General features: G+C 45.4%; 1 protein-coding gene across 1 annotated transcript; it reads left to right on the forward strand.

The window, feature by feature from the left end:
• The first annotated feature begins 1,795 nt into the window (after positions 1–1,795).
• Positions 1,796–21,079, forward strand: LOC110559543 (Fc receptor-like protein 5). Its single transcript, XM_060378539.1, has 12 exons — positions 1,796–1,920; positions 5,798–5,818; positions 7,632–7,877; positions 9,077–9,334; positions 11,239–11,523; positions 12,953–13,234; positions 13,850–14,128; positions 18,257–18,364; positions 19,005–19,032; positions 20,377–20,459; positions 20,656–20,718; positions 21,033–21,079. The coding sequence occupies exons 1-12, from the start codon at positions 1,851–1,853 to the stop codon at positions 21,077–21,079; spliced, it is 1,770 nt and encodes a 589-aa protein (XP_060234522.1). The 5' UTR covers positions 1,796–1,850.
• Positions 21,080–22,711: the final 1,632 nt, after the last annotated feature.

Raw genomic sequence — 22,711 nt, forward strand, 5'->3', positions numbered from 1 at the left:
TCACGTCAGCGCTTTCCAAACTGGATACAGTATTGCACAGTCTACAAGCCAGAATTCTCCCCCAAGTGTTTGCCCAATAGAAACGTGTGTGCCTATCCACAGGAGACATGAGGATATCCTCAGCAATGCTGTCTGTCTCCTCTCCGAAAGCATACTAACACACTTCCTTTGAGAGTCTCCTCCTGAGCTGTGACAGATTGATCTGTTTATCCTGTATGTTTTTCTGAGGGCTATTGATATTGATGTGACATAAATTGCCACGGACTGGCCCAGTCGGGCTCCTGGCATCCGCGGGAGAACAAGGCTTTGGACAGGCAGACACGGATTCGGCGATGGCTAGTATTTTTATAATGATTTCACAAAAGGCACCTTAAAGTTGACATACTTCCCAGAACATTCAGACTTTTACCAAGAATACAAAGTTTATATTTTAACTCAAAATGCAGTCAAACATAAAGCAGTACCCACAAGTAATCTTGGCCTAAAAACTTTTTGATCAGAGCAAACAATGAAAAAGAAACCTCAAATGTAGTTTCATTATTGCTAACCAGTGAAGAGGAAAGTCATGAGCTAAGTCAGATGCCTGCCAAAATCTTTCTCTGTATCAAAATCTAACTACACCTTTGTTAACCATCCTCCCATATGTCCTGCTAAAGATTTATAATCTTCCTTAGAAACAAGGCACTGAAGGGAGGGGAAACTCCCGCCAGCTGCACCTCTCATGCTATTTTTTCTTAAGAAGGAGCCTATTATTTTTTCACTATTCTTAATGCCTATTAATACTAAATCTAATTCAATACTTTTCTTAAACTTATTCCTTTTACATTTTATTTTTATTAAAGCCTTTAATAATCTACTAATAATAAATTTCTTTATAAAATTAGTTGTGCTGTTTCAGGAGTCACAGAGAAAGATCAAAGAATTCAAAATTCCATTCCCAAGACCGTGCCCGAAAAGCACAGAAATCTCAGAATACGTCTCTTTTTCAAGTGGGATGAATCTGCCAGGGACCTTCCAGGGAGCGAATTTCCGAAGAAAGTGTGTTTCCCGCCCTGTAGCACATGCTACTATGGCGACACTGGCGTGGGTGTGGCAATAAATACCCAAGGCACTGACAAATATAAAATTAAATATCTCTTTGGAAAGACCAAAGTCTGAGTATAGAAAGAAACCATGGGGAAAGTTGTCTGTAAGTAAGAAACCATCACTTCTCATTACAGGGAATTTGGTTGACACATTGTCAGAATAAAAACTCTACTTTTAGAAAATTAAAATTAAATTTATAAGCAATCCACTCACATAGTAATTTGAAGGGGGAAAACAGTACAGAAAGACAGTGAAATGTCTATTTCCACCTTAACTTCTCAAATACAGCTGTTGATTAGTACCTGCTCTAGGGGAAAACGTTTCTTACCTCTTCTCCGTAAACTGCAATTCACACCTCACTTTCTTTTTCCCACCAGCTGAAATGGTCTTTCCCTTTGCACATGTGTAGCTTCACCTCATCATTAATGGTGTCATTGCACAATCCCACAGCCATGATCTTATATGATGCTTATGTGTTCCTGACAAACATCTTTTATATCTCGTAGTTTCTAAGGGTAATTTCCCCAACAGCGAAAATGTGTGTTTGGGAGCATGTGATTTTTAAAACCCTGACTTTTTCACTCTGGCTGTAGGGGAGAAAACTAATTAATAGTTAAATATAAGTACTCCTACTTCCTTTTTTCTGGTTCAGGGTACACTCTGCTGTTTTAGAAGAGCAATTTCCTAGGCATTCTCATTGGCGCTGGCACAAGCTGCATGCTGAGCCCTGTCAGAGGAAAAGCAAACTTCTGCTAAGTGAGGAAATGCCGGGTCTAGACTCAGCCTGGGTGGTCTTCACGCTGCTGTGGCCGACGCAGATGCTGCTGGCTGTGGGTGAGTAGAGGGCCCCACGCAGGTCTGGAGTGAGTTGGGCAGCATCTCTCTCCACCATGTCCTGGTCCTCTCGGCTCCTCGAGGGAGGCTGTGTTCCCCAACTTTGCTACACAGCTCAGGATTTCCTCTCCTGAACCCAAGATAGTGGCAGGTTGAAAAATCCTTCAATGGACAGAGGAGGAAACTATAACAACAGAAATAATCCAGCTTCACTCACTTTTTTCTTTAACAGATACTTTATGAAGCAGAGAAAGCAAATCACACTTGCTTGTTCACACCCTTTTACTAACATAAGAGCTCTGTTTTAATTCTTTGTATGGCAGCCTATGCCCTGGGCCTTGTGCCCAGGATGACAAGGGCTCTACATAGATAGTCCTCTGCACATTAGCGCAGCCATAAGAGGGTCTGGGCCCCACGAGAACACACGTGAAAGGCATAAAGTAAAGGCACTCACAGCAGGTGACTGTGTCACTGCCCACAGATATGAATGCATTTCATCAGTTCACACCTACAAAGTGCTTGCTTTTACTACGTTTCAAATATTAGAGTTAAGTGTGGGTCCACCTATTCAAAAAAAATATTGTAGAGCCATCTCTGCACAGCATTGTACCCAGGGCTGAGGGTAGTGGGCTGTTTTGTGCCTACAATGGGAGCTACAAAAGAGCTCTCAGCAAAGCCAGTGTGCATGAAACAGCTGGGAAGCACAATTCCGGTTAAACAGACCCCAGTGGACGGCACAGACAGATAGTTATCTACACACAGGACAGCTGGCAGATAGCTGCTTGAGACTCGAGTTCTGAACAGCAGGTGGGGCAATGTCCCCATAGCTGCAATGAACTGTTAGCTCAGAAACAGAGGTACATCCAAGTATAGTATACAAGAGGAACAGGGGAGGGGGAGGAGGGGAGGGAAGAAGAGAAGAGGGGAGAGGAAGAGAGAAGAGAGGAGGGGAGGGTGTCAATATGGGGCACTGAGTGTGAGGTTGGAGTTTAGATTCAAAACTGTGTGCTACCTACTAGCCACTTAATCAGCTTTCTTCCTTCCCTCCCTCCTTCCTTCCCTCCTTCCCTCTTTCCCTCCTTCCTTCCTTCCCTCCCTCCTTCCTTCCTTCCTTCCCTCCTTCCTTTCTTCCCTTCTTTCTTCCTTCCCTCCTTCCTTCCTTTTTTCTTTCCTTCTTTTTTCCTTTCATTCTCTTTATTGGAAATAAATTCTCTTCTCACATAATATACCCTGATTATGGTTTCCTTCTCTCTACTCCTCCGGTCCCTCCCCACCTCCCCTATCATGTGAACATATTCTCTTTCTGATTCTCATTAGAAAAGAACTGGCTTGTAAGAGATAATGAAATACAACAAAATACAATAAGATAAAACAAAAACTATCATAACCAAGTTGAACAAGGCAAACCAGCAGAGGAAAGAGCCCCAAGGGCATGCACAAGAATCAGAGACCCACTCATTGACATACTCAGGAGTCCCATAAAGACACTAAGCTGGAAGCCATCCTGTACACTCACTATGGCTCAGTGTGACCTGGTGCAGAGCCATGTAGGCTCTAGCTTGCCGCTTCCGTCTTTGTGAGTTCACACAAGCCCTGCTGGTGTTGATTCAGAGGGCCTTGTTTTCCTGAGGTCCTCCCTCTGGGCTCTTACACTCTTTGGCCTCCTTTTCTTCAGGGTTCCCAGAGCTCTGAGGAGGGGTATTTGATGGAGACATCCTATTTAAAGCCAAGCATCCCAAAGTCTGCCTGTCTGTATCTCTCTGTCTATCTCTGTCTTTCTCTGTATATCTCTGTCTCTGTGGATCTGTCTGTCTCTATCTCTTTTTCTCTGTGTATATCTCTGTCTCTGTATTTTTTCCCATCTACTGCAGGTGGAAACGTCTCTGATAATAGCTAAACAATGCCCTTATCTAAGAGTATAGCAGAATATCATTAGGAGTCAAGCACTCTATTTTGTTTGTTCTTTAAGACCAGAAAGACTTGGCTTTCAGTCTCTGAGCTGTCTATTCTCTGGCTCACGGTCACCCAAGTAGTGTTGGGTACGGGTTCCATCTTGTGAAGTGGGTTACTCCAAGCTCTGTGCCACCATTGCCCTAGTGTATCTTGCAGGCAGGACATATTGTAGATCAGAAGGTTTGTGGCCAGCTTGATATATGGTTCTCTTTTGGTAGCACGCAGAGTACCTTCCTGGACCAAGGACACTAGAACATGGGAATAAAAACTCCATGCAGGCAGCAGCTTGACCTCTCCATGTTCAGTGAGCTGTCTAGTGTTGTCTTAATCAACGGAGCCTTGCTGTTAGCTTGTGGAGAGCAAACTATGTACAGTCTTGGCAGCAGCCTGGGTTGTTTGGGGATTCCCACAGGACCCCTTTAGCAACAGCTCAATTAGATGTAACCCAATCCAGTACTGGAAGCTGCTTGGTGACAAGAGATGGCTGTGGGACTGACCCTGCCTCCCCCATTATTTGGTGACTTCATTTAGATTTCCTCCATATATGTATACATATTGTTTCCATACTGCCCTTCAAATACCCCCTTAATTTTAGCTGTCTCTCGCTGTATTTCTTCCCTCAATCCCCTCCCCACTTGATCCTTCCATCCCAGCCCCCCTCCATCCATCCACAATTATATATTCTATTTTCCTTTTCTAAGGAGATCTGTCTGTCTGTCTAGCCCCTTGCTCTATACCTACGCTCTGTGCTTCTGTGGATTGTAGCCTGGTTATCATTGACTTAACAGCTAATATCCACATATTAGTGAATACATACTAGATTTGTCTTTCTGGGTTCAGGTTACCTTACTCAAGATGATTTTTTTTTGAAGTGTCATTTATTTGCCTGCAAATTTCAAAATGTGGTTTTGTTTTGTTTTTGTTTTTAATGTCTGAGTAATACCCAATGTATAAGGGTACCACATTTTCTTTATCCATTCTTCTGCTGAGGGACATCTGTTGTTTCAAATGTCTGGCTATTATGAATAGAGCAGTACTGAATATGGTTAAACAAGTATCTTTGCGGTAGGCAGAAGTACCCTTGGGTGTCTGTCCAAGAGCGCTGTAGCTGGATCTATAGACAGGCCGGCCCGTCTTTCTGAAGAACAGCGCACTGGTTTCCATAGTGGCTGTCTGTGTTTGTGCTCCAACCAGCAGTGGAGGCTTCTTCCTCTTATTCAACATCCTCGACAGCATGAGCTGCCACTTGTTTTATTGCTCTTAGCCATTCTGACATTCTGACAGGTGCAAGATGAGCTGGCTAGCCTATGTGTCTCTCTTTCTCTCTCCCTCTCCATCGGGCTGGCTAGCCCATGTGTCTCTCTCTCTTTCTCTCTCTCCATCAAGCTGGCTAGCCTATGTGTCTCTCTGTCTCTCTCTCTCCATTGAGCTGGCTAGCCTTTGTGTCTCACTATCATTGCATCTCCCTCCCTCCCTTTCTCCCTCGCTCTCTGTGTCTGTCTCTCTGTCTCTTTCTCTCTCTCTCCACATTGAGCTGGCTAGCCTGTCTCTCTCTCTTTCCATGCTGAGCTGGCTAGCCTATCTATCTCTCTCTCTTTCCACACTGAGCTGGCTAGCGTGTCTATCTCTCTCTCTCCACATTGAGCTGGCTAGCCTATGTGTCTCACTATCATTGCATCTCCCTCCAGCATTATACTTTTTTGTTAGAAAGTAACATATTAAAATTTATCTTTAAAGTCCCTGGGTAATGTTTTCATACTTAGAGACATTTGACAAACAATTGTGAACATTTTTATAAATGAATTTTAATGAAAAGTAAATGGTAAATGGATATGGAAATATCTTTTTGAATAAGAAAAAGTCCGTACTCTGTGCTCTCATTGTAACTTTTAGGTTTTTTTGTTTTGTTTTGTTTTGTTTCCAGATGCTGCCAATGGACAATATGGTGAGTCCTTTCTTCTGCTTTGGGAGTCCTTGGTCAGGGTTTCTCTCTAATGTCTAAAATTTTCTACTGAGGCCACCAGTAGAATTATCACACATTTTCTCAGTCCTGGCTCATTACCAGTGAAAGTGATGGTTGGCCCCTTGGCACTGCTCCAAGCCGGAGCAACCTCATGCTACCCTCTATCACTCCCTGGGTGAGATGGTGAATGCACAGCAGGCCCGCCGTTCTGAGACTCTGAACTGAATCCTATGGCCACTGGACACCACTGAGCAATGAAAATCATCTTTGTCTCTGTGGTAAATGTGAAGGACTCAGGATGGGAACTTTTCCAATCCATCAACTAGGCAAACTGTAAACCATTACACTAACAGATGCCAACAGTAACATTGTTTACCCGGATATAACATACCCCAGGAAGTGCCTGAGAAGTAAGAGGGTGTCCAGCAGTTGGAGCCTGAAAAGGCAAAGTGTAGAGTATTTTAGTCAGGGTTCTCTGGAGGAACAGAGCTATGTAACTAGATATAAATTCACCTAGTTACATAGTTCTGTATATATGCATATTCATATAGATCTCAAAACTTATTGTGAGCTTTAAAATAGTAACAGCAGCTAAATCACACCTGAGAAGCTGAGAACCCGTAAGTTCTACAGTCAGAGTAGTACTAGGATGGCTGTCTCTCACTAGGGTGAGGCAGGAGTGACTCAATCCACAAGGCAGGGTGCCTCAGCATCCCCAATCTGGCACCCAAGGTCTATAAGGTTCCTAGAGCCTCTGGTGTCTAGTCCATGACGAAATCTTGGGACACTGATTCCTCTGTCAGTGGTGGAAGCAGCAAGAAGCAGCTACAGGGAAGATCACCTCAGAGAGAGGGCCAAAGAGCCAAAGGCAGGATCATCCCCTCTGGGTTGGTGCCCACAACCAAAGTGGGCATTCTTATACCAATCAGGACAATCTGGGCAGCTCTTCAGGGGACACCCCCACTCAGGTGATTCCAATTTGTGGCAAGTTCACACTAAATCAAAGAGGAATTATCACACATTTTCTCAGTCCTGACTCATTACCAGTTTCCTGGGTCAGAGGGGTTTTAGATATTTGAGGATCCAAAGTAATATCAAGAACTGCCCCCTTTCTGTTCCCAGCTAGCCACAGAGTCATGAGTGCGTCTAGCTCCCCTGGGGATGTCAGCAGATGAGCTACCCATTTCTTGTTCTGACATGACTAATGATGGCGGGTTTTCCAGTCACTGAAATCATCATCTATGAAACAAATCATTTAAGAACATTTAAGTACATCTCTCAAGATTTTCCAGTGTCAACGCCTGATGATAAAATTATTCATTATTTTAGGGAAAATGGGAAGTTGTGGTGTTAATGATTCTGGGGTTCTTTGAGGGTTAATGAATGATGAGATGGCAAAGGAATCAGAGGTGACTTTTTTAGGACCCAGGGCAGACTCACCAACCTTTCAGTACTACAGGAAATCCTGCTGGCACCTTGCAGCATTGTCTTGCTCGTTGCCATCCCCGAGCAATCACTTGCCTGTGGTGAGTGCTCCCAGATGATGTGCAGCCTTCGTCCATCAGTGAGCCTCTGGGTGGGACGGGGTGGGGTAGATGGGCCAGGAGACACAGGACAACATGGGGGTGGGGGTGGGACAGGACGGACACAGACATGGCACAGGGGGACAAGGAAGGGACACTGGGCTCTTGGGAACTAGCCAAAGTGAGGTCCTTCCTATCTGTCTATCCCACAGGGTTCTTCTGGATTTGAAACTGTGGGCACCTCTGCTACAAACTTTTTTTTTTCTCCTCAGAAACTGCACCCAAATCTGTGATTTCCCTTCAGCCTCCATGGACTACTTTCTTTCAAGGAGAGACAGTCACTCTGTCTTGCTATAGATTTGGGTTCTCCTTACCCCTGAAAACAAAATGGTACCAGAAGAGAAAACCACTAAAGGAAATCCAAGAGAACACCTTAAGGGTCCATGAGTCTGGAGAGTACTGGTGCCAAGCCGACAGCTCTCCTCCCAGCATTCATGTGCACGTAGAGTTTTCTGAAGGTGAGACAGAAGTGAAAGAACTAATGCTTCAGGCACCATCTCAGTCCAGTTTTTTCTCTAGATTTAATTGCTATGCACCACAGACAATTCATAAACAATCCATTCTGTTCACAGTACAATTACACAGAGATTAAAAATCCCTATGTAAAACCAGATATGGAACAGAATTAGCTTATACTTAAACATAAATTTAATAACATTTGAATAGTCTGATGCACTCACCGCAGTAGCAGTGACTTCAGCCAGTGCATACAGAAGCTCAGGAGTGCGACTAGTGGCTAAGTTCTGGGTGAGTCAAATGCACTCACTGCTATCGCTGTGCTCCTGAAAGTCTGGCCTGAATCAGACTTAGGCAGCACTGACCACACAGAGACTTGGGCTCCACCCTCTATTTACAGACTCAAAACTTGAACCCCAAGAAAAGGTAGTGTTTACCAACTGCTCATCTAAATGAAATTTGAGAAGCAATTTATTTGAATGGTTTTGAATCCATTTTGTTTATTAGAAACAATAAGTTCCATGAGGAGTTTCGTGCATGCGTGTGTGTGTGTGTAAATGCTAGATAAATAGAAATAAATAGGTTGATTTTTATGAATACACAAAGATAAGAAGAAAGGGAGGAGCATTTTCTTTTTTGGTCTTGAAGCTTTCTGTTCTGAAATTGAAGTTGAAGGCTTGTGAAAATAGCCTTTGCTTTGTAAGCAAGAAAACAGCTATTAGCAAGGAAGGGGGTGGGGAGAAGCCATGCTCTTTGACCTAACAATCTCCTTGAACATTTAACTACTGAAGCACACAAATCTACACACCCTAAAATGAAAGACCCTAAATGAACAGGAAACCTCATTAAATCACCTTGCTGGTACTGAGGGAAAACTATAGCTCCTGAAAATCCCCTCGGAGATGATGCTGCTGAAGAAAGGCAAGCTAGCAAGGAGATATGATTAAAATCCCCAAAGTGAGAAAAGACACCCAGAACTCTGGTACACCAACAAGGGAGAAGGAACTGGAGGGCTGCGTTCGGGCAGAGTGGGGTTTTTACTAACCTTCTGCTGCCCAGTGTTTCTCAAAGTGCAGGTGTTTGTTTTAAACTTAGAAAAAGAATTAATGCTTTCCTCAATCTCCCTTCCTGCCAAGCCTGCTTGGAAGGGTAATGAAAAGGGAAGACCAGAGAATGAACCATGGCTTGGTATGTTTCACAGACCCACTGGTGCTGCAGGCTCCCCCTGCTGTGTTTGAAGGAGACTCTGTGGTTCTGAGGTGCCATGCAAAGGAAAGCATACTACCAGAGACCTTGAAACTCTACAAGAACGATGAAGCTCTGAGCTTACCTGGTAAAAGTTCTGAGCTCCGCATTCCTCATGCGAATCTGGGGAACAATGGCGAATACAAGTGCAGTGGAAAGAAGGGATTTTTTAGGACCAAAACTTCTTCCAAGACGTTCAGAGTTCAAGTCCAAGGTATAGCTTTAATTATTCTTTTTTTTTTTTTTTTTTTTCAATGCAGTTTATTCAGGAACATTGAACAATCCTCGGACCCCGGGGAAAGCCAGCCCATAGCTTAAATAGCCTCTGGGTAGCCAACCCAGGCGTGCCACGGGGGCAATGCAGATAGGTCCACATACATGGAAGCAAGCCAGATCCTCAGCCTTAGCCAAATGTGGAATTGTTCATGACAGAGAGCACTCACCATCGGGAAGGTGGAAGGCGGAAACCAGCTCCATCTTTAAGGCATAGCATTCCGCAGCTCTCTACAGTTCCCCCTTTTTGTTTTAGACGCATCAGGCAAGAGTAGAGGTCTGATCTCTGATATTAGAAATAAATTGGGACTTTGTACAGATGTTCATTTAGGTGTCATCCACCCAAAGAGCATCAGACCGTCCGATACCTTTTTCTCAGAGGCGGGACCTGGGGCATCAACCCGCATGCAATCAGACATGCTCTTCTCTGGGTCCAAAGCGGCTGACCCTGAGTGCAGTGCTTAGCCTCGCATCCTGAGCGTATCATTTTAGCTTTTTATGGTATCCAACCATGCTTGGGGAGAATGTCCTGCTTCAATGGCTGTAAAGGCCTGAATGATCATGGCTGCATCACACTGTTGTGAGACTCTAATCTTGCATATATACCACAGGCAAACCAAGGAGACCAACACCAGAAGGCCTGCTAACACTCCCATGCCCGCCCATTCCTTCAGATGATTCATGGCTGCAGCAATCCATGTTGATAATCCTGTGGCTAGTCCTGCGTCCACTCCGGTAGAATTTACTGTGACAATGGCCACTCTCAGCTGCTCCATCGTAGTATCGAATTCTCCAGTCCAATTACCTAAAATATAGCTCGACAATTGTTTAGACAGATTTGCAGCACAGGAAAAATTCTCATGTTGTATGCTAGTGACACAAAGTCCAGCATACTTTCATTGACAGCCAGGTTGAGTGATTTGCCATAGGGTATCAATTTGCTCCTGCAAGAGGTCAATCCTCTGATTGACCACGTCAAGCTTCCTTTTAGTTGAGCATTAATTCCTTTATGTACAACTAAGGCATGAGCTACATTGGCTAAATGATTATTCAGGGTCTGAGCAGTCTGCCCAGTATGACTCATGGCTAATGCCCTGGTGGTAGCTCCAACAGCCTTCAATGAGATGGTAGTAACAATGGTGGCTGTAGTTCCAAGATCCCTTTTCTGTCTGAAGAGAGTCATAGCGTGAGGGGCATCAATGGGCATAGGCACCCAGTGAGGCATGCGAGTAACCAGGGCATACCTAACTTTACTAGCATTCCAGCATTGGGCAAAAAAGCAAGTATCATTACCACAATTACTTGGCTCTATCTGGCTAATAATGAATAAAAATGGGGGATATAGACAAACAGGTGTGGGCTTATAGGAAATATTATGAGAAGCCTTAACCCCTCGTTGGAACATCCTGCGTCAGTTCTAGAACTAGCAGTGGTGGTGTCCAAGGTCTGAGTAGGTTCAGGAGACCATTGCCCCCAGGGGCGAGACGTGCATCTAAAGAAACTAAGCAAGAGAGAGGACCCTAACTAAAACGTCCAATCCCCATCCAGAAAGGCAAAGAGGATGGACATCAGAAGAAGAAGAAAACAGGAAACAACCTAGGAACCTACCACAGAGGGCCTCTGAAAGCCTCTGCCCTTCAGACTATCAAAGCTTTAATTATTCTTAACGCATTAGTCAGAAACAGGCTCCGTGTGGTTGTGGAGGTAGAATAGGAAGGGTGGGCTGGCAGTCCACTGAGCGGGAACGCGAACAACCCTTGGGTGGAAGGGTGCTGGTAATCAGAAGCAGCCCCTCCCTCTCTGCAGAGTCCTGAACCGCTCCTCGGATGATTTGATCCTTTCTAGAGTTATTCCCTCGTCCTGTGCTGTCAGCCAGACCGTCCCAACCCATAGACGGAAGCCCGGTGATCCTGACCTGTCGAACCCAGCTCCCTGCACAGAGGTCAGCTGTCCAGCTCCGGTTCTGTTTCTTCAGAAACCTCCAGGCTCTGGGGACAGGCTGCGGCAGCTCCCCGGAGCTGCACATTCCGGCCATATGGACTGAAGAGTCAAAGTGGTACCAGTGCAAGGCAGAAACAATGAGTTCCCAAGCTGGAAAACAAAGCCTGGCCGCCAGGATTCCTGTGCAGAGTGAGTGTCATTCTGCGGTTCCCAGGCATGGCCTGCAAGCTATGCAGAAGCACATAGCAGTTTGGGTCACTAGACTCTAAAAGAAAGTATTCTTCCCGTGCCTGTGGAAGATGTATGGGAGAAAAAATTCAACACGTGTGGCTATCCTTGATGAGCTTAGAACCAAGATAGGAAAACAAAACAAATCAACAACAGCAAAACAGGTTTGGTTTTTCTCTCGATGCCTTTAGATAAAGCCACTTCTTGTCTCCCCCTGACCTAAGTTTTCCTTCCAGCGCTGCGCTCCTAAACTGTGGGCTGTGTGGCAGCCGGCAGCCCTCAGGCTGGGCCCAATGTTCTGCTCAGCTGAACAGGCTCCTGGAACTCTAGGTTCCTGACGCAGACTGCCTAAGGACAAGAAAGCCAAAGGATGAAGTCTTGGGGAATAAATAGTTCCGTCTTGATGCCCTTAGAGATGGCACCACAGACTGTCGCTTTCTCCGAAGGTTCTAAAATAACATCTTTCTTAAGCACGATTGCCAGCTGTGGCTTTGCCTGACTGAATCTGCTCCTTCGCACAGGAAATCTAGTTGGGCAGTAGGGGACACAGAGTCTGGAATGGCCAGAGCCTGGGTGAGGTGGAAAGGAAAGTGAGAGTGTCACCTGTGAATTTGCTCACTCTGACTGACTACGCTCTATCAGCTTATCTCTGCTTCTTGGTTGTAGGCAACGGGCACTCCCATGGCTACTGGTTAAAGATGAATAGTTCAGAGAAGGCAGGGAGTGGGGTTATCCAGCAGTCATGTCACAGTTAGTCCTGCACAGTCTCTCCTTCAGCTTAATTGCTGAACAGAATGTACTGCTCACCCGATATTCAACTATCACATTTTGTTCTTCAGGACTGGAGAATAATTCAAAAGGCACTGTCCTAAGCCCAGTATATCTAAAACTGTTCCCGGATGGACAGCCTCTCCTGGACTTACTCTCTTTGTCCCCTGACAGGTACCCTAGAGAAGTTTAGAAGTGCTGACTCGAGGCCAGCTTATTACGCAAGTCCGCGCCTCATTTCCAGTCAGCTGCTGCTGGCACTGTACTCGGGTCCCACCGCCATGTTTGAGGCCACGTCTCCCTTTCCCCTTCACATGCTCACCACTTTCCCTAAGTGTCCAGCCCTGCATGACATCTCTGGAATTACTCCATCAGGATGGGGTAGACATGAGCTCAGGTTGGGCAGAATAACATCTTCCTGGTCCATATTCCTGACAAGGCCACCAAGGAATGCAGGGCCCTTTCAGCAGGCAGGAAACACAGTCTCCGCCTCCTCCCCCTTCCCAGAGGGAAGCCTAACTCTACCCTCGAGCCACTTGCCACATGATAGAACAGGTTTCCACCCTTCATCCATGAGCATCCCATTGCCAAAAACCCACGCATGTCATTCTTATTCGTTTAGGAGCCTTTGCGGACTTCCAGATAAACATTGTCCCAGCCTCAAAGTTGGTGTTTGAAGGGCAGTTGCTGTTACTCAACTGCTCAGTAAAAGGGGTCCCAGGGCCCCTCAAATTCTCCTGGTACAAAAGGGACAAGCTGAATAAAGAAGCAAAGACTCATAAGTCCTCAGAAGCGGAATTCAAAATCTCCACAGTGAACAGCAGCGATGCAGGGGATTATTACTGTGAGGCTAACAACAGCCGCCGAAGCTTTGTCAGCCGGCCAGTTCCCATCACCATAAAAGGTACGTGCTGCCAGGTGTCGTCGGAGGAGTGGACCCCAAGACTGCCGGAGATCTTTAGTGAAGAAGTGAGACAGTCAGGTGGAAGTAGACATTGTCAGTTACCAATAATTCAGTGTTCTGAATAACCTGCCAAGGATTAGTCAAAGACCAACAGGAAAGACTTAGAAATAGACGGAAGGGGCTGAGAACAGAAAGCCGTGTTGAGGAAGTGCTCAGTGATCAGGAATACATCCTCTGAAATTACTCATACACAGGAAAGATGTAATATATACATACATATATATATATATAGTATGTATTTAGTTATATATATAATTTATATTATATATATACATGTTTGTGGTAATGAAGAACTATAATCCCAGCACTTGGGAGGACTACAAGTTAGTGTTCAAAGCCACTAATCAGACTCTCTGTCAGAAATTAAAAAAATAAACTAAACCATGGAAGGAGGGAACAAAGAAAGGGAAGGGAGGAGATTCATGAAATACACAACATAATCTCTACAAAATGGAAATAAATGACAAAGCTTCTCATTGCTAACTTATTTTTTTAATGAGTTGGTTTTGTTTGAGAATAAGACCCTGGTGTGAACTAACTGGTTTTCTTCCTTAGTTCCAGTGTCCCGCCCCATCCTCACGCTCGGGGTCCCGGGGGCCCAGGCTGTGGTGGGTATCGTGGTGCAGCTTTCCTGTGAGGCTCTGAGGGGCTCCCCTCCAATCCTGTACCACTTTTATCACCGAAATGTCACCCTGGGGAGCAGCTGGGCCCCTTCCGGAGGAAGAGGATCCTTCAACTTTTCTGTGACTGTAGAACATTTTGGAAACTTCTTTTGTGAGGCTGACAATGGCCTGGGTCGCCAGCGCAGTGACACGGTGACACTGAATGTTATACGTAAGTTGGCTCTTCAAACTAGCAGTGCCAGGTCGGATCATTTCTACTGTGCCCAGAAGGCAAGGTTGGGGCACAGAAGCAACTAGTGTGTGCGGTCACAGCAAGCCTCTGCCCACACAGTCTCTATGGGGAATTTCGGGTTTTACCTGTTGAAGAAGGGGCACCTTCCTTCCATTGGCTGTATCCAGCCTGAGCGCATCACTCCTTATCCGTTGTAACCAAAGCTACCCTCTAATATATTTAAAGGCTTCTCGAAACACAAACTGTACCTGGTCCACAGTGGTAGATGAAAAGCGCAGCCCTGGAGTTCAGTGTGTGCCACTGTTTGCTGTACCTTTTCTTTAGCTGGACCACCCAGCATCTGTAGCTGGCCTATCTGTTCATGATGCTCCTAATCTTTTGTCCCTGAAGACTTCCCACCTGAGGGCCCACTTGTGTCATGTTCCTCTCTTCCTGAAAGCTCCTCACCCAGACATCTCTAGAAGGAAACACTGGCATGCTACTCTGGCTTATAGGTGTCTCTGTCCTGTGAGATCCTTTCTCTAACCCAGATCCATAAGGAAGAGTCCCAGGGGTCTTCCTAACAGCTCCTCACAGCCTGCCCTATTCCCTGGTGTTCCTGGATCTTCTCTATTGCTCTGCCATCAATAGTCAGATTTAGCATTTCTTCAGCTACCGAAGTGGCACTCAGAGGCCCACCTGCTCCACGCTTGGCCCACTTCCATCCAGCCTCTGCATTTCCACTGTTTGATAAAAACCAGAGCTTTAGCAGCACCTGTCTGAATCTCCAGGCTTTTCTTTCACCACACTTACTGGGCCCTTCAGAATGCTACCCTACCTGCTGCAACAGTTCAAGTGGCCCAACCTACAGCCCCATCTTCAGCCTTCACACAGTCCTTCTGTGCTAGACCTGGCCCCTGACCCATGGTGGTCTCTGCACTTTCTCCCGGCCTGCTCCTCCTTTTTCTAGCAATACACTCCTGTCTCAGATGCCCAGCTTCTCTCAGATTCCTCAAACATGTTTGCATTTGTGTGTCAGCTACCTCAAAGCGTATATAATACTACACAAACATTCTCACGTCCCAAGACAGCTATAGCTGAGTTCTGAGGAATCTGAGAAGGCCACTCAACACCAATGAAAACATTTTGCAGTCAGAAATGCCTTTAGTGTGGAGAGCTGTGTTCAAACAGAAGGAACGGATGGCTGGTTTCTCCTCCGTTCCAGGGTCCCGCCCTGCCCTGATCTTAGCACTTCGCTGGAGCCCGGGCTGTGATGCAGCTTCACCGGGAGGCCCTAGAAGGCCCTTCCTGATCTTGTACCATCTTCACCACGAAGGTGCCCCCTGGGTGCTGCTCGGTCCTCTCTGAGACAGGAGAGCCCTTCAACTTCTTTCTAACTATGGAGTGCTTAGGGGACCACAGCAGTGAGGCTGGCAAATCCCTGGGTCCCAGCACAGTGAGGCGGGGACGCCGCATGGCAGAAGAGTGCTCACAGCAGCCCGGCTGCACCTGCTCCCTCAGCAGCCAAAAAAGCTGTTTCTGGACCTGGTCTCAGCAGGCCCCTTCCACAGAGCCTCTCTGATCTTCTGGCCCCTCTTTTCTTTCTCCTCATTCTTTTTCCCAATGCCACCTTTCGACTTTCTTGTATTCATTTGGTTTTTGTTTTGTCCCAATGAATTTAATTAGGGTTACTTGCATAAACATGAGTTGGGGTAATTTACTTGAACTTACCAGATGCTGCACTCATGAGGAATAAATCATAAAGTATTTTAATAACAGGATCATGTTGTGCATTTAGCTATGAAACCTCTGTTTTTAAGTTTAAAATAAACCCTCCACACCTCATCTCTCTTTTCTACTTCTTTACCCAGTCTATTAGGTTGTCTCTGGGTTTTATTGTGTTACAGAAACATTGTCATAGAAATTCTGCACCAACTATATACATGTAGTTATACATATATATATATATAATACAAATAATCATACACTATATATAATACATATTTGAAAATATGTTTTTTCATACATGGTTCTGATCATGGTTTTCCCCTTTCAGATTCTCCCCATATCCCCCCCACCAAACTCCATGCCCTTTCTTTCCTGCTCTCTCTCTTTAGAAAACAGGCAAACATAATAAAAAAATACAGAATAAAAAATAAATAAATACACACAAAAATCACAAGAAATGTAAACATAACATAAATTCACACATGCTTACACACACACAAAACATAAAAACACAATCAGATAAATAAACACAATCAAACCATAATACACAAGAGAAAATAATAATAATAAAAATGCTTAAAGCAATTTGAGACAAAAAGTCTAGAAAAACACCACTGAGCACTTTTTATGCTGGCCATCTGCTGGGCGTGGGGCCTGTCCTTGAGAGGGGTCTTACTCACTGCCCTATTGCTGTGAAGGGACACCATGGCCAAGGCAACCTTAGGAAAGTACTTAATTGGGGCTGGCTCACAGTTTCAGAGGCTCAGTCCATTCATGGCAGCAGGCAGGCAGGCTGGAAGACACCATTTGCTTGCTGTCAGCCATCTCCTCTTACAATCTTTTCCTCCTTCCCATAGCTCCCCGAGCCCCGAGTGGAAGGATGAAGACATCCCACTTAGGAAAGAGTGTTCCAAAATCTCTCGTTCTCTGCATGTTGCCAGTTTTAGGTCTCTGTGTTCATTCCCATTTACTGCAAGACAATTCTCTGATGGCTGAGTGGCTATTTATGGCTATAACAGAATGTTCTCAGGAGTCATTTTATTGAATAGTCTTTGCTTTCCTCTCAGGCCCGCGCCCATCTGGTCTCGGGCTCTTGGACACCAAAGCAGTGTCAGATAGGGTTTCGTCTCATAGAGTGGGTCTTAAACCCAGTCAGACAGTGGTTGGTCCCTGGCACCGTTTTTGTGCCACTGTTCCAGCACAACATGGAGGGAGGTCACCATTGTAAATCACGGGCTTTGTAACTAGGTTTTTTCCCTCCAGAAGCACTGAATGAACTTTTTTTTTTTAACCTACCTTATTCCCCAAGTAGATTGTGGGCTCCAAGTTTATATGTGTCTTTAATTTTGTAGATATTGTCAGACTACAATTCAAAGGAACGTCCTCAGTTTTCACTGCCACATCTTCCTCAGTATTACCAAGCTATGTAAGCATGAAAGGACTGAATTTAATTGTACATTTAATTAATAATGAAAATGAGTCTTTTACATATTTATTGACAGATGTTTTCAGTGACTTGCATAATATTTTAAACTTTTCTACTGAATATTTTTGTACATGAAAAGCTAGTTATGGATAAAGTAATTAGCGTTCTGTATCAAATGCTTTTATTTCTTTTATTTGCTTAGAATACCACTTTCCCTTGCAAATGTAACAAGTATGTTAGAAGCAGAAGCTTCTGCTACAGTGTTATTCTCCTTCTGTTCCAGTGTCCCTCCCTACCCTGATGCTCAGGGTGTGGGGCGCAGGCTGAGGTGGGTGACATGATGGAGCTTCCCTGAGAGGTGCTAAAAGACTCCCCCAAATTCTGCTCCAATTTTATCACAAAAGTGTCATTGTGGGAACCATCTCACCTTCTGGAGAAGGAGCCTCTGTCAAATATGTCTGACTACAGAACATTCTGGGGACTTCTTCTGTGAGGCTGACAGTGGCCTAAAGGAACACACTTTTCATCACTGGTAAATTTCTTATGCTCAAGCCAGATGGGGCTAGCATATTGCTTTAATACATAGTGCTCATGATGGCTGACCAGGTAAGGGCTTCCCAGAGACAAGCCTATGGAGCTGATGGTTCTCTAAACAGTTATGTTCTGAAGCTGTTCCCAACTGGCGCAGAAGAGGAGGCTTTAGAGAACATCTCAGAATATAAAGCTCATCAGCTGTGCCTCTTCTGTCTGGCCATAATCTATCTTCACCCTCGGCCTTTTCTTAGGCACAGAGACAAGCTTTCTCACAGACAAATGGGCCACCTTCTGTGCCACATCAGTCACCACAAAGCCCCAGGGCTCCTGGTCACAAAGGTCCCTCTCCTCCCCAACACCAAAACATCAGGTCAAGACTCAGAACCACTCAAAACTGCATACCTCTTCCTGGGTTTATGCTTGGGTATTCTCTGCCCCAGACATGACCAAGAACAGAAGTGTTGCTGTGGTCACTGGACTCACAGGGGGACTGGCTACCATGGCTGCTGGAGTGCTGCTGTTTTACTGCTGCGTCTCCAGAAAAGCAGGTGGGTGGCTCCCTAACCATGCCCTCCCCATTTCTGCTCCTGCATGCTCACACTGACTTTGGGACCATCCTCAGCCCTCAGGAGCACCTGCCCGCCCACCACATGATCCCTCGCCTTTCCCTCTGGGTCCCTCAAAGTCCTGTTTACCAAATACAAAGCTACTCCAACAGCCACACTGAGTGCGCCACTCCTTGATGAGCCTCTGAAGGGCAGAGGCTCGCCTCTGTGTGCTCCTAAGTTTCCCCAAGGGATGAGGAGAGAAGGACTCTAAGAAACAGGAACAAATAGGATTTGGTAACTTACTGACTTTTAAAATGTATAGCACTTTTATAGATGATAAGTCTATTTTCCTGTCTAAGTTTATTAAGCTATCTTTTATCATTAAATTTCACTGTCTTTTCAAATCCAGGTTAAAGGAGTATGAATTGAGGTTAAAGGAGTATGGGTTGAGGATGCCCCTTTTACTTGAGGCCAACATGAATAACTCAGTGGTTTTACCTTTCTCCACCTCTGTCAGCATAGCAAAGATTCAGATCTCAGTAACACAAGTTCCTGGCACTCTCCTTGCGACCCCATCTAAGCTTCCTCCTTGTTCCCATGAAGGTCCCCTCTTCCTGAAATCCAATGCCTTCCTTTACAGGAGGAAAGCCTGCCTCTGATGACTCCAGGTAAGAACTTAGCTGTACTTCTGGAAGTAATGAAAACATCCACAGGACAGAAAAATTAAATCAAATCTTATTATTGGCAAGATCACAAATTCTACACATGGAGCTGAGGCGGGCTGTACTTGATTGATGCTACCCCTCCCTGGACTGCCTCAAGCCAATTCCCAGAACTTCCACCTTAGCTACAGAGAGCTAAGCTTCTTTCTCAAATCAAGTGGTAATTGTTCTGTTGTTGTTTTGTTTTTTCATTTATTAAGTAACTTCCTGTACCACGGTTAGCTTGGCTGTCTACGTGACTACTTTGGCAGGTAACAGGGAGCCTGAGGTTCCCTTTGGAGGTTCTTGATCTCATTGATAAAAGAATTTAGAAACAGGCTAAAAAGGAAGCTCAGTAACAATTTTATTAGAATTTAAAAAAGAAAGAAGAAAACATAGACAAGTTAGATGAAAATGGCACCAATGAGGAAAGACAAAGAAAAAGTCGTGCCTTTTCAGTTGAGCAGCATGGAAAGAAAGGGTTTATTGAAAAGGGAAATGTCACTCTTGAGAATGGAAGTGGGCTCGCAAGCTGCAAGCTGAGAAAAGAGCCCAAACATCCGGCAACCGTGTGGCATGTGATCTTTACAGAAGCACCCCTGCTGCTCCCCATTCGTGAGTCCTGGGCTTTGTTCTGTGCTCTTAGAGGACACTGAGGTGAGGAAAGGCTTACGGTCTTCCTCTGCAAACTGGCTTTTTCCACATTAACCATGAATGTGCCCTTTTAGGTCCTCTCCTTCCATCACGCAGATGTTGAATTGATCCATATCTTGAGATGATGTAGCTTAGTCAGTCTAGAAATCTCTGGGCGTGGCCAGCCTAATCAAAATCTGTTGCGATGACATCTGTGAAGATGGAACCCTGTACCTCACACACCTGAAGGAGCCTCTCTGTCAGTAAATGGTGTCTGTGAAGGATCCGCCACCATCTTGCATCCTGAAGGCTCCCTTTAAGAGTTGTCTCACAGCTCACAAATTGGGCCTCCTAGAGCTGCCTTGGGGCCCATTCGCTCTTTGTTTCTCTGAGACTGATGTCTCTGAGAGGGGTCTGGGGCCTGTTCTAAACTTGGCTCTGTCCTTTCTAGTTTAGTGGTGATGGTAAGCCACTCCACTCTATAGAACACCCATTACTTACACATATAAAATGGGAGCAAAACACAAGTATCTTTAAGCATTAGCACGCTTGCCTCTTCCATACCACAGGGCCCTAAACCTAGAAACAGAAATGACATTGATTGAAACCCCCTTAGGAGTGATGGCCATGCCCTCCGTGTCTCTTCCTGGGACGCATCAGTGTCTCTACATTTCACAGGAGCCCTTCAGATGCAGAAGCCCAGGAGCCCGCCTATTACAACGCACCAGTCTGTATAGAGCTGCAGCCAGCACACAGCAGCGGTGAGGACCAGGGCCCTCTGGTCTCTGCTTTGGCAGAGATCACAGGATACATGCTGGAACTGGGTCAGGAAGGAGGTGAAGCCTGGAAAGCTAGAATCCTTCCAGAGGACAGACTGGCCAAGGGAGGAGAAAGCAGCTGAGAAAAGGGGCAAGTTTACCGTTTCCTCCTCTGAAACTTCACTTTCTTCCTAAACAGACACTAAAGAAGACGTGATTTACACGGAAGTGTGGAGTACTCCGCAGAGAGGTAAACACACAGGTAAAAGCAAGTCTCATTCCTCTACCCTTGCTCAGCCGCCACCTCCGCAGCAGGTCTGGGCCAGCCAGGCTCAAGGCCCCTCTTCACCAGAAGAGTAGGATTTCTTAACGACGCTGTTGGTGCGAAGCTACCACACAGCACTGCCTTCTCCATTCTCTGTGGATGAGCTCAGGATAACCCAATCCATCACACAGCTGGCTCTGAGCTTCTGGGTCAGCATCTAAAGAATAAACTAGGGCTGTCGTCCCTGATTTCCTGGTTGGGGCAGCTAAAACAGAGCCATGTGGATAGGGCAGCTGCAATAACACGTTCAGTTCAGAAGTCTCGGAGCCCAAGATCAAGGTGCCAGATGGCTGAGTGAAAACGGAGGACATCTCTGCTCCAAGGTGTGGCTGAGGAGAAGGTTGTATTGCAGATATTCAGGAGAGAACAGCCAGAGGCATCCGGAAGGGTCCAGACTGAATATGGCCAGCAGACTGAACTGGGCCATGGGGAAGTAGGATTCATGAACGGAGAGATTCGAGATTTGGGAGTGAGCCAGGAGGACTGGCATCAAGGGCCTGCTTTGACATGTTAACTAGTAAGCACCTAGGTTAGCCATTTGACCTGAGTTTCTTTGAGATTTAACATTTCAGCCTTTTTGTTTATGGTAAGGGATGATGTAATCTTTTCAGTAACTACCTCCTGCTGAAAGAGGAGTGTCGTCGGGAGTGGGGAGCAAGAAGGCTGGAATATTGGTCAAAGCCAGGAAGGGAGAGAGCAGTAAAGACCGGGGAACATCTGTTTGACTTGTTACCCAGGTTCTGAGGGGCAGCCTGGGGCTGGGGTGCAGGCCACTTTGGGCTCGGAACATCTGGAGCTGGCACGCTGCAGGCAGTTTTGGAGTGGTCTGCAGTTGAGACAGAGACACAGCAACAAAAGGTGAAGTTAAGGAGTGCAGGTGAAATTGCTTATCTTGAGTGTGTACTTAAAACTTCCAGGCCCCTGGTCCTGGCATCTGGGGGAGAAAAGGAGCCCCCAAACCAGGGGTAGGCAGTAGGTAGGAGAACTTAGGCTATTGATTGACAAGAGTACTTACCTGGAGTCCATCTGACCTGTGACAGGTGGGTACAAGTCATGTCTTCCTGAAGCTTACAAGAACTTTTGAAGCTTACAAAAAGATAAACGGGTTAGACATATTAGCATCACCACTCTCTGTAGTCCTTACTGAGAGCCACACTGTAGACAAAGCAGTACCCTCATGCCTTTGGATCAAAGTAAAAGCTTAGGGACCCAAAGATAGGATTTGGGGTTAAAAGCATTAACACCTTTCCTATGTACCAGAGGCCTGGATATGGAGATTCAACAGAGAAGTTTTAGCGGGACTGAGAAGGCTTTTAAGCCTATATTCAGAAGACAGTCTTGAGCTTGTGACCATCATAATAGTAGCAGTGCTTTGCCAGGGCAACCTTAATAGCTTATCAAAACTCCATTGATTAATGTTAAAACTTTAGAAGTCTTTCTATCATGATAGCATAAAATCTGAAACATTTCTCATTATTTTAAATCACTTTCTTATACCTTTATAACTTGCACTTACACATCTTAAATTACTTCCTTAGACCCTTACAACTTAAGTTTGACATCATCACAACTTGCAGGTAATATCCAAAATTACTTTCTTAGGCCCTCATAACTTATATAAACTCTGATCTTTTTCTTTTCATCTAATCATTTACCATGAGACACAAATGGTTGATTATTCAGAGCAGTCATTGCAAAAGCAAGTTCCTTTAAATAAAGGAATTGTAAAGTTACTTGAAACTTGTATTTCTCTATCAGTGTGGTAAACTGTGTCTTTGTCTTTCTTAGCCAGAGACCTAATAGCTCTAGAAGAGTGAGGCCTGCTGCCTGATTTTACATATGGAATGAACTGAAATGGCAGCGACAGCCTTGTGGGGAGGAGCTGGGTGCCTGCCACGGACATAAAGTTACAATTAGTGTCGGTATCATC

Source organism: Meriones unguiculatus, chromosome 2, assembly GCF_030254825.1.
Source record: "Meriones unguiculatus strain TT.TT164.6M chromosome 2, Bangor_MerUng_6.1, whole genome shotgun sequence".
Lineage (NCBI taxonomy): Eukaryota > Metazoa > Chordata > Mammalia > Rodentia > Muridae > Meriones > Meriones unguiculatus.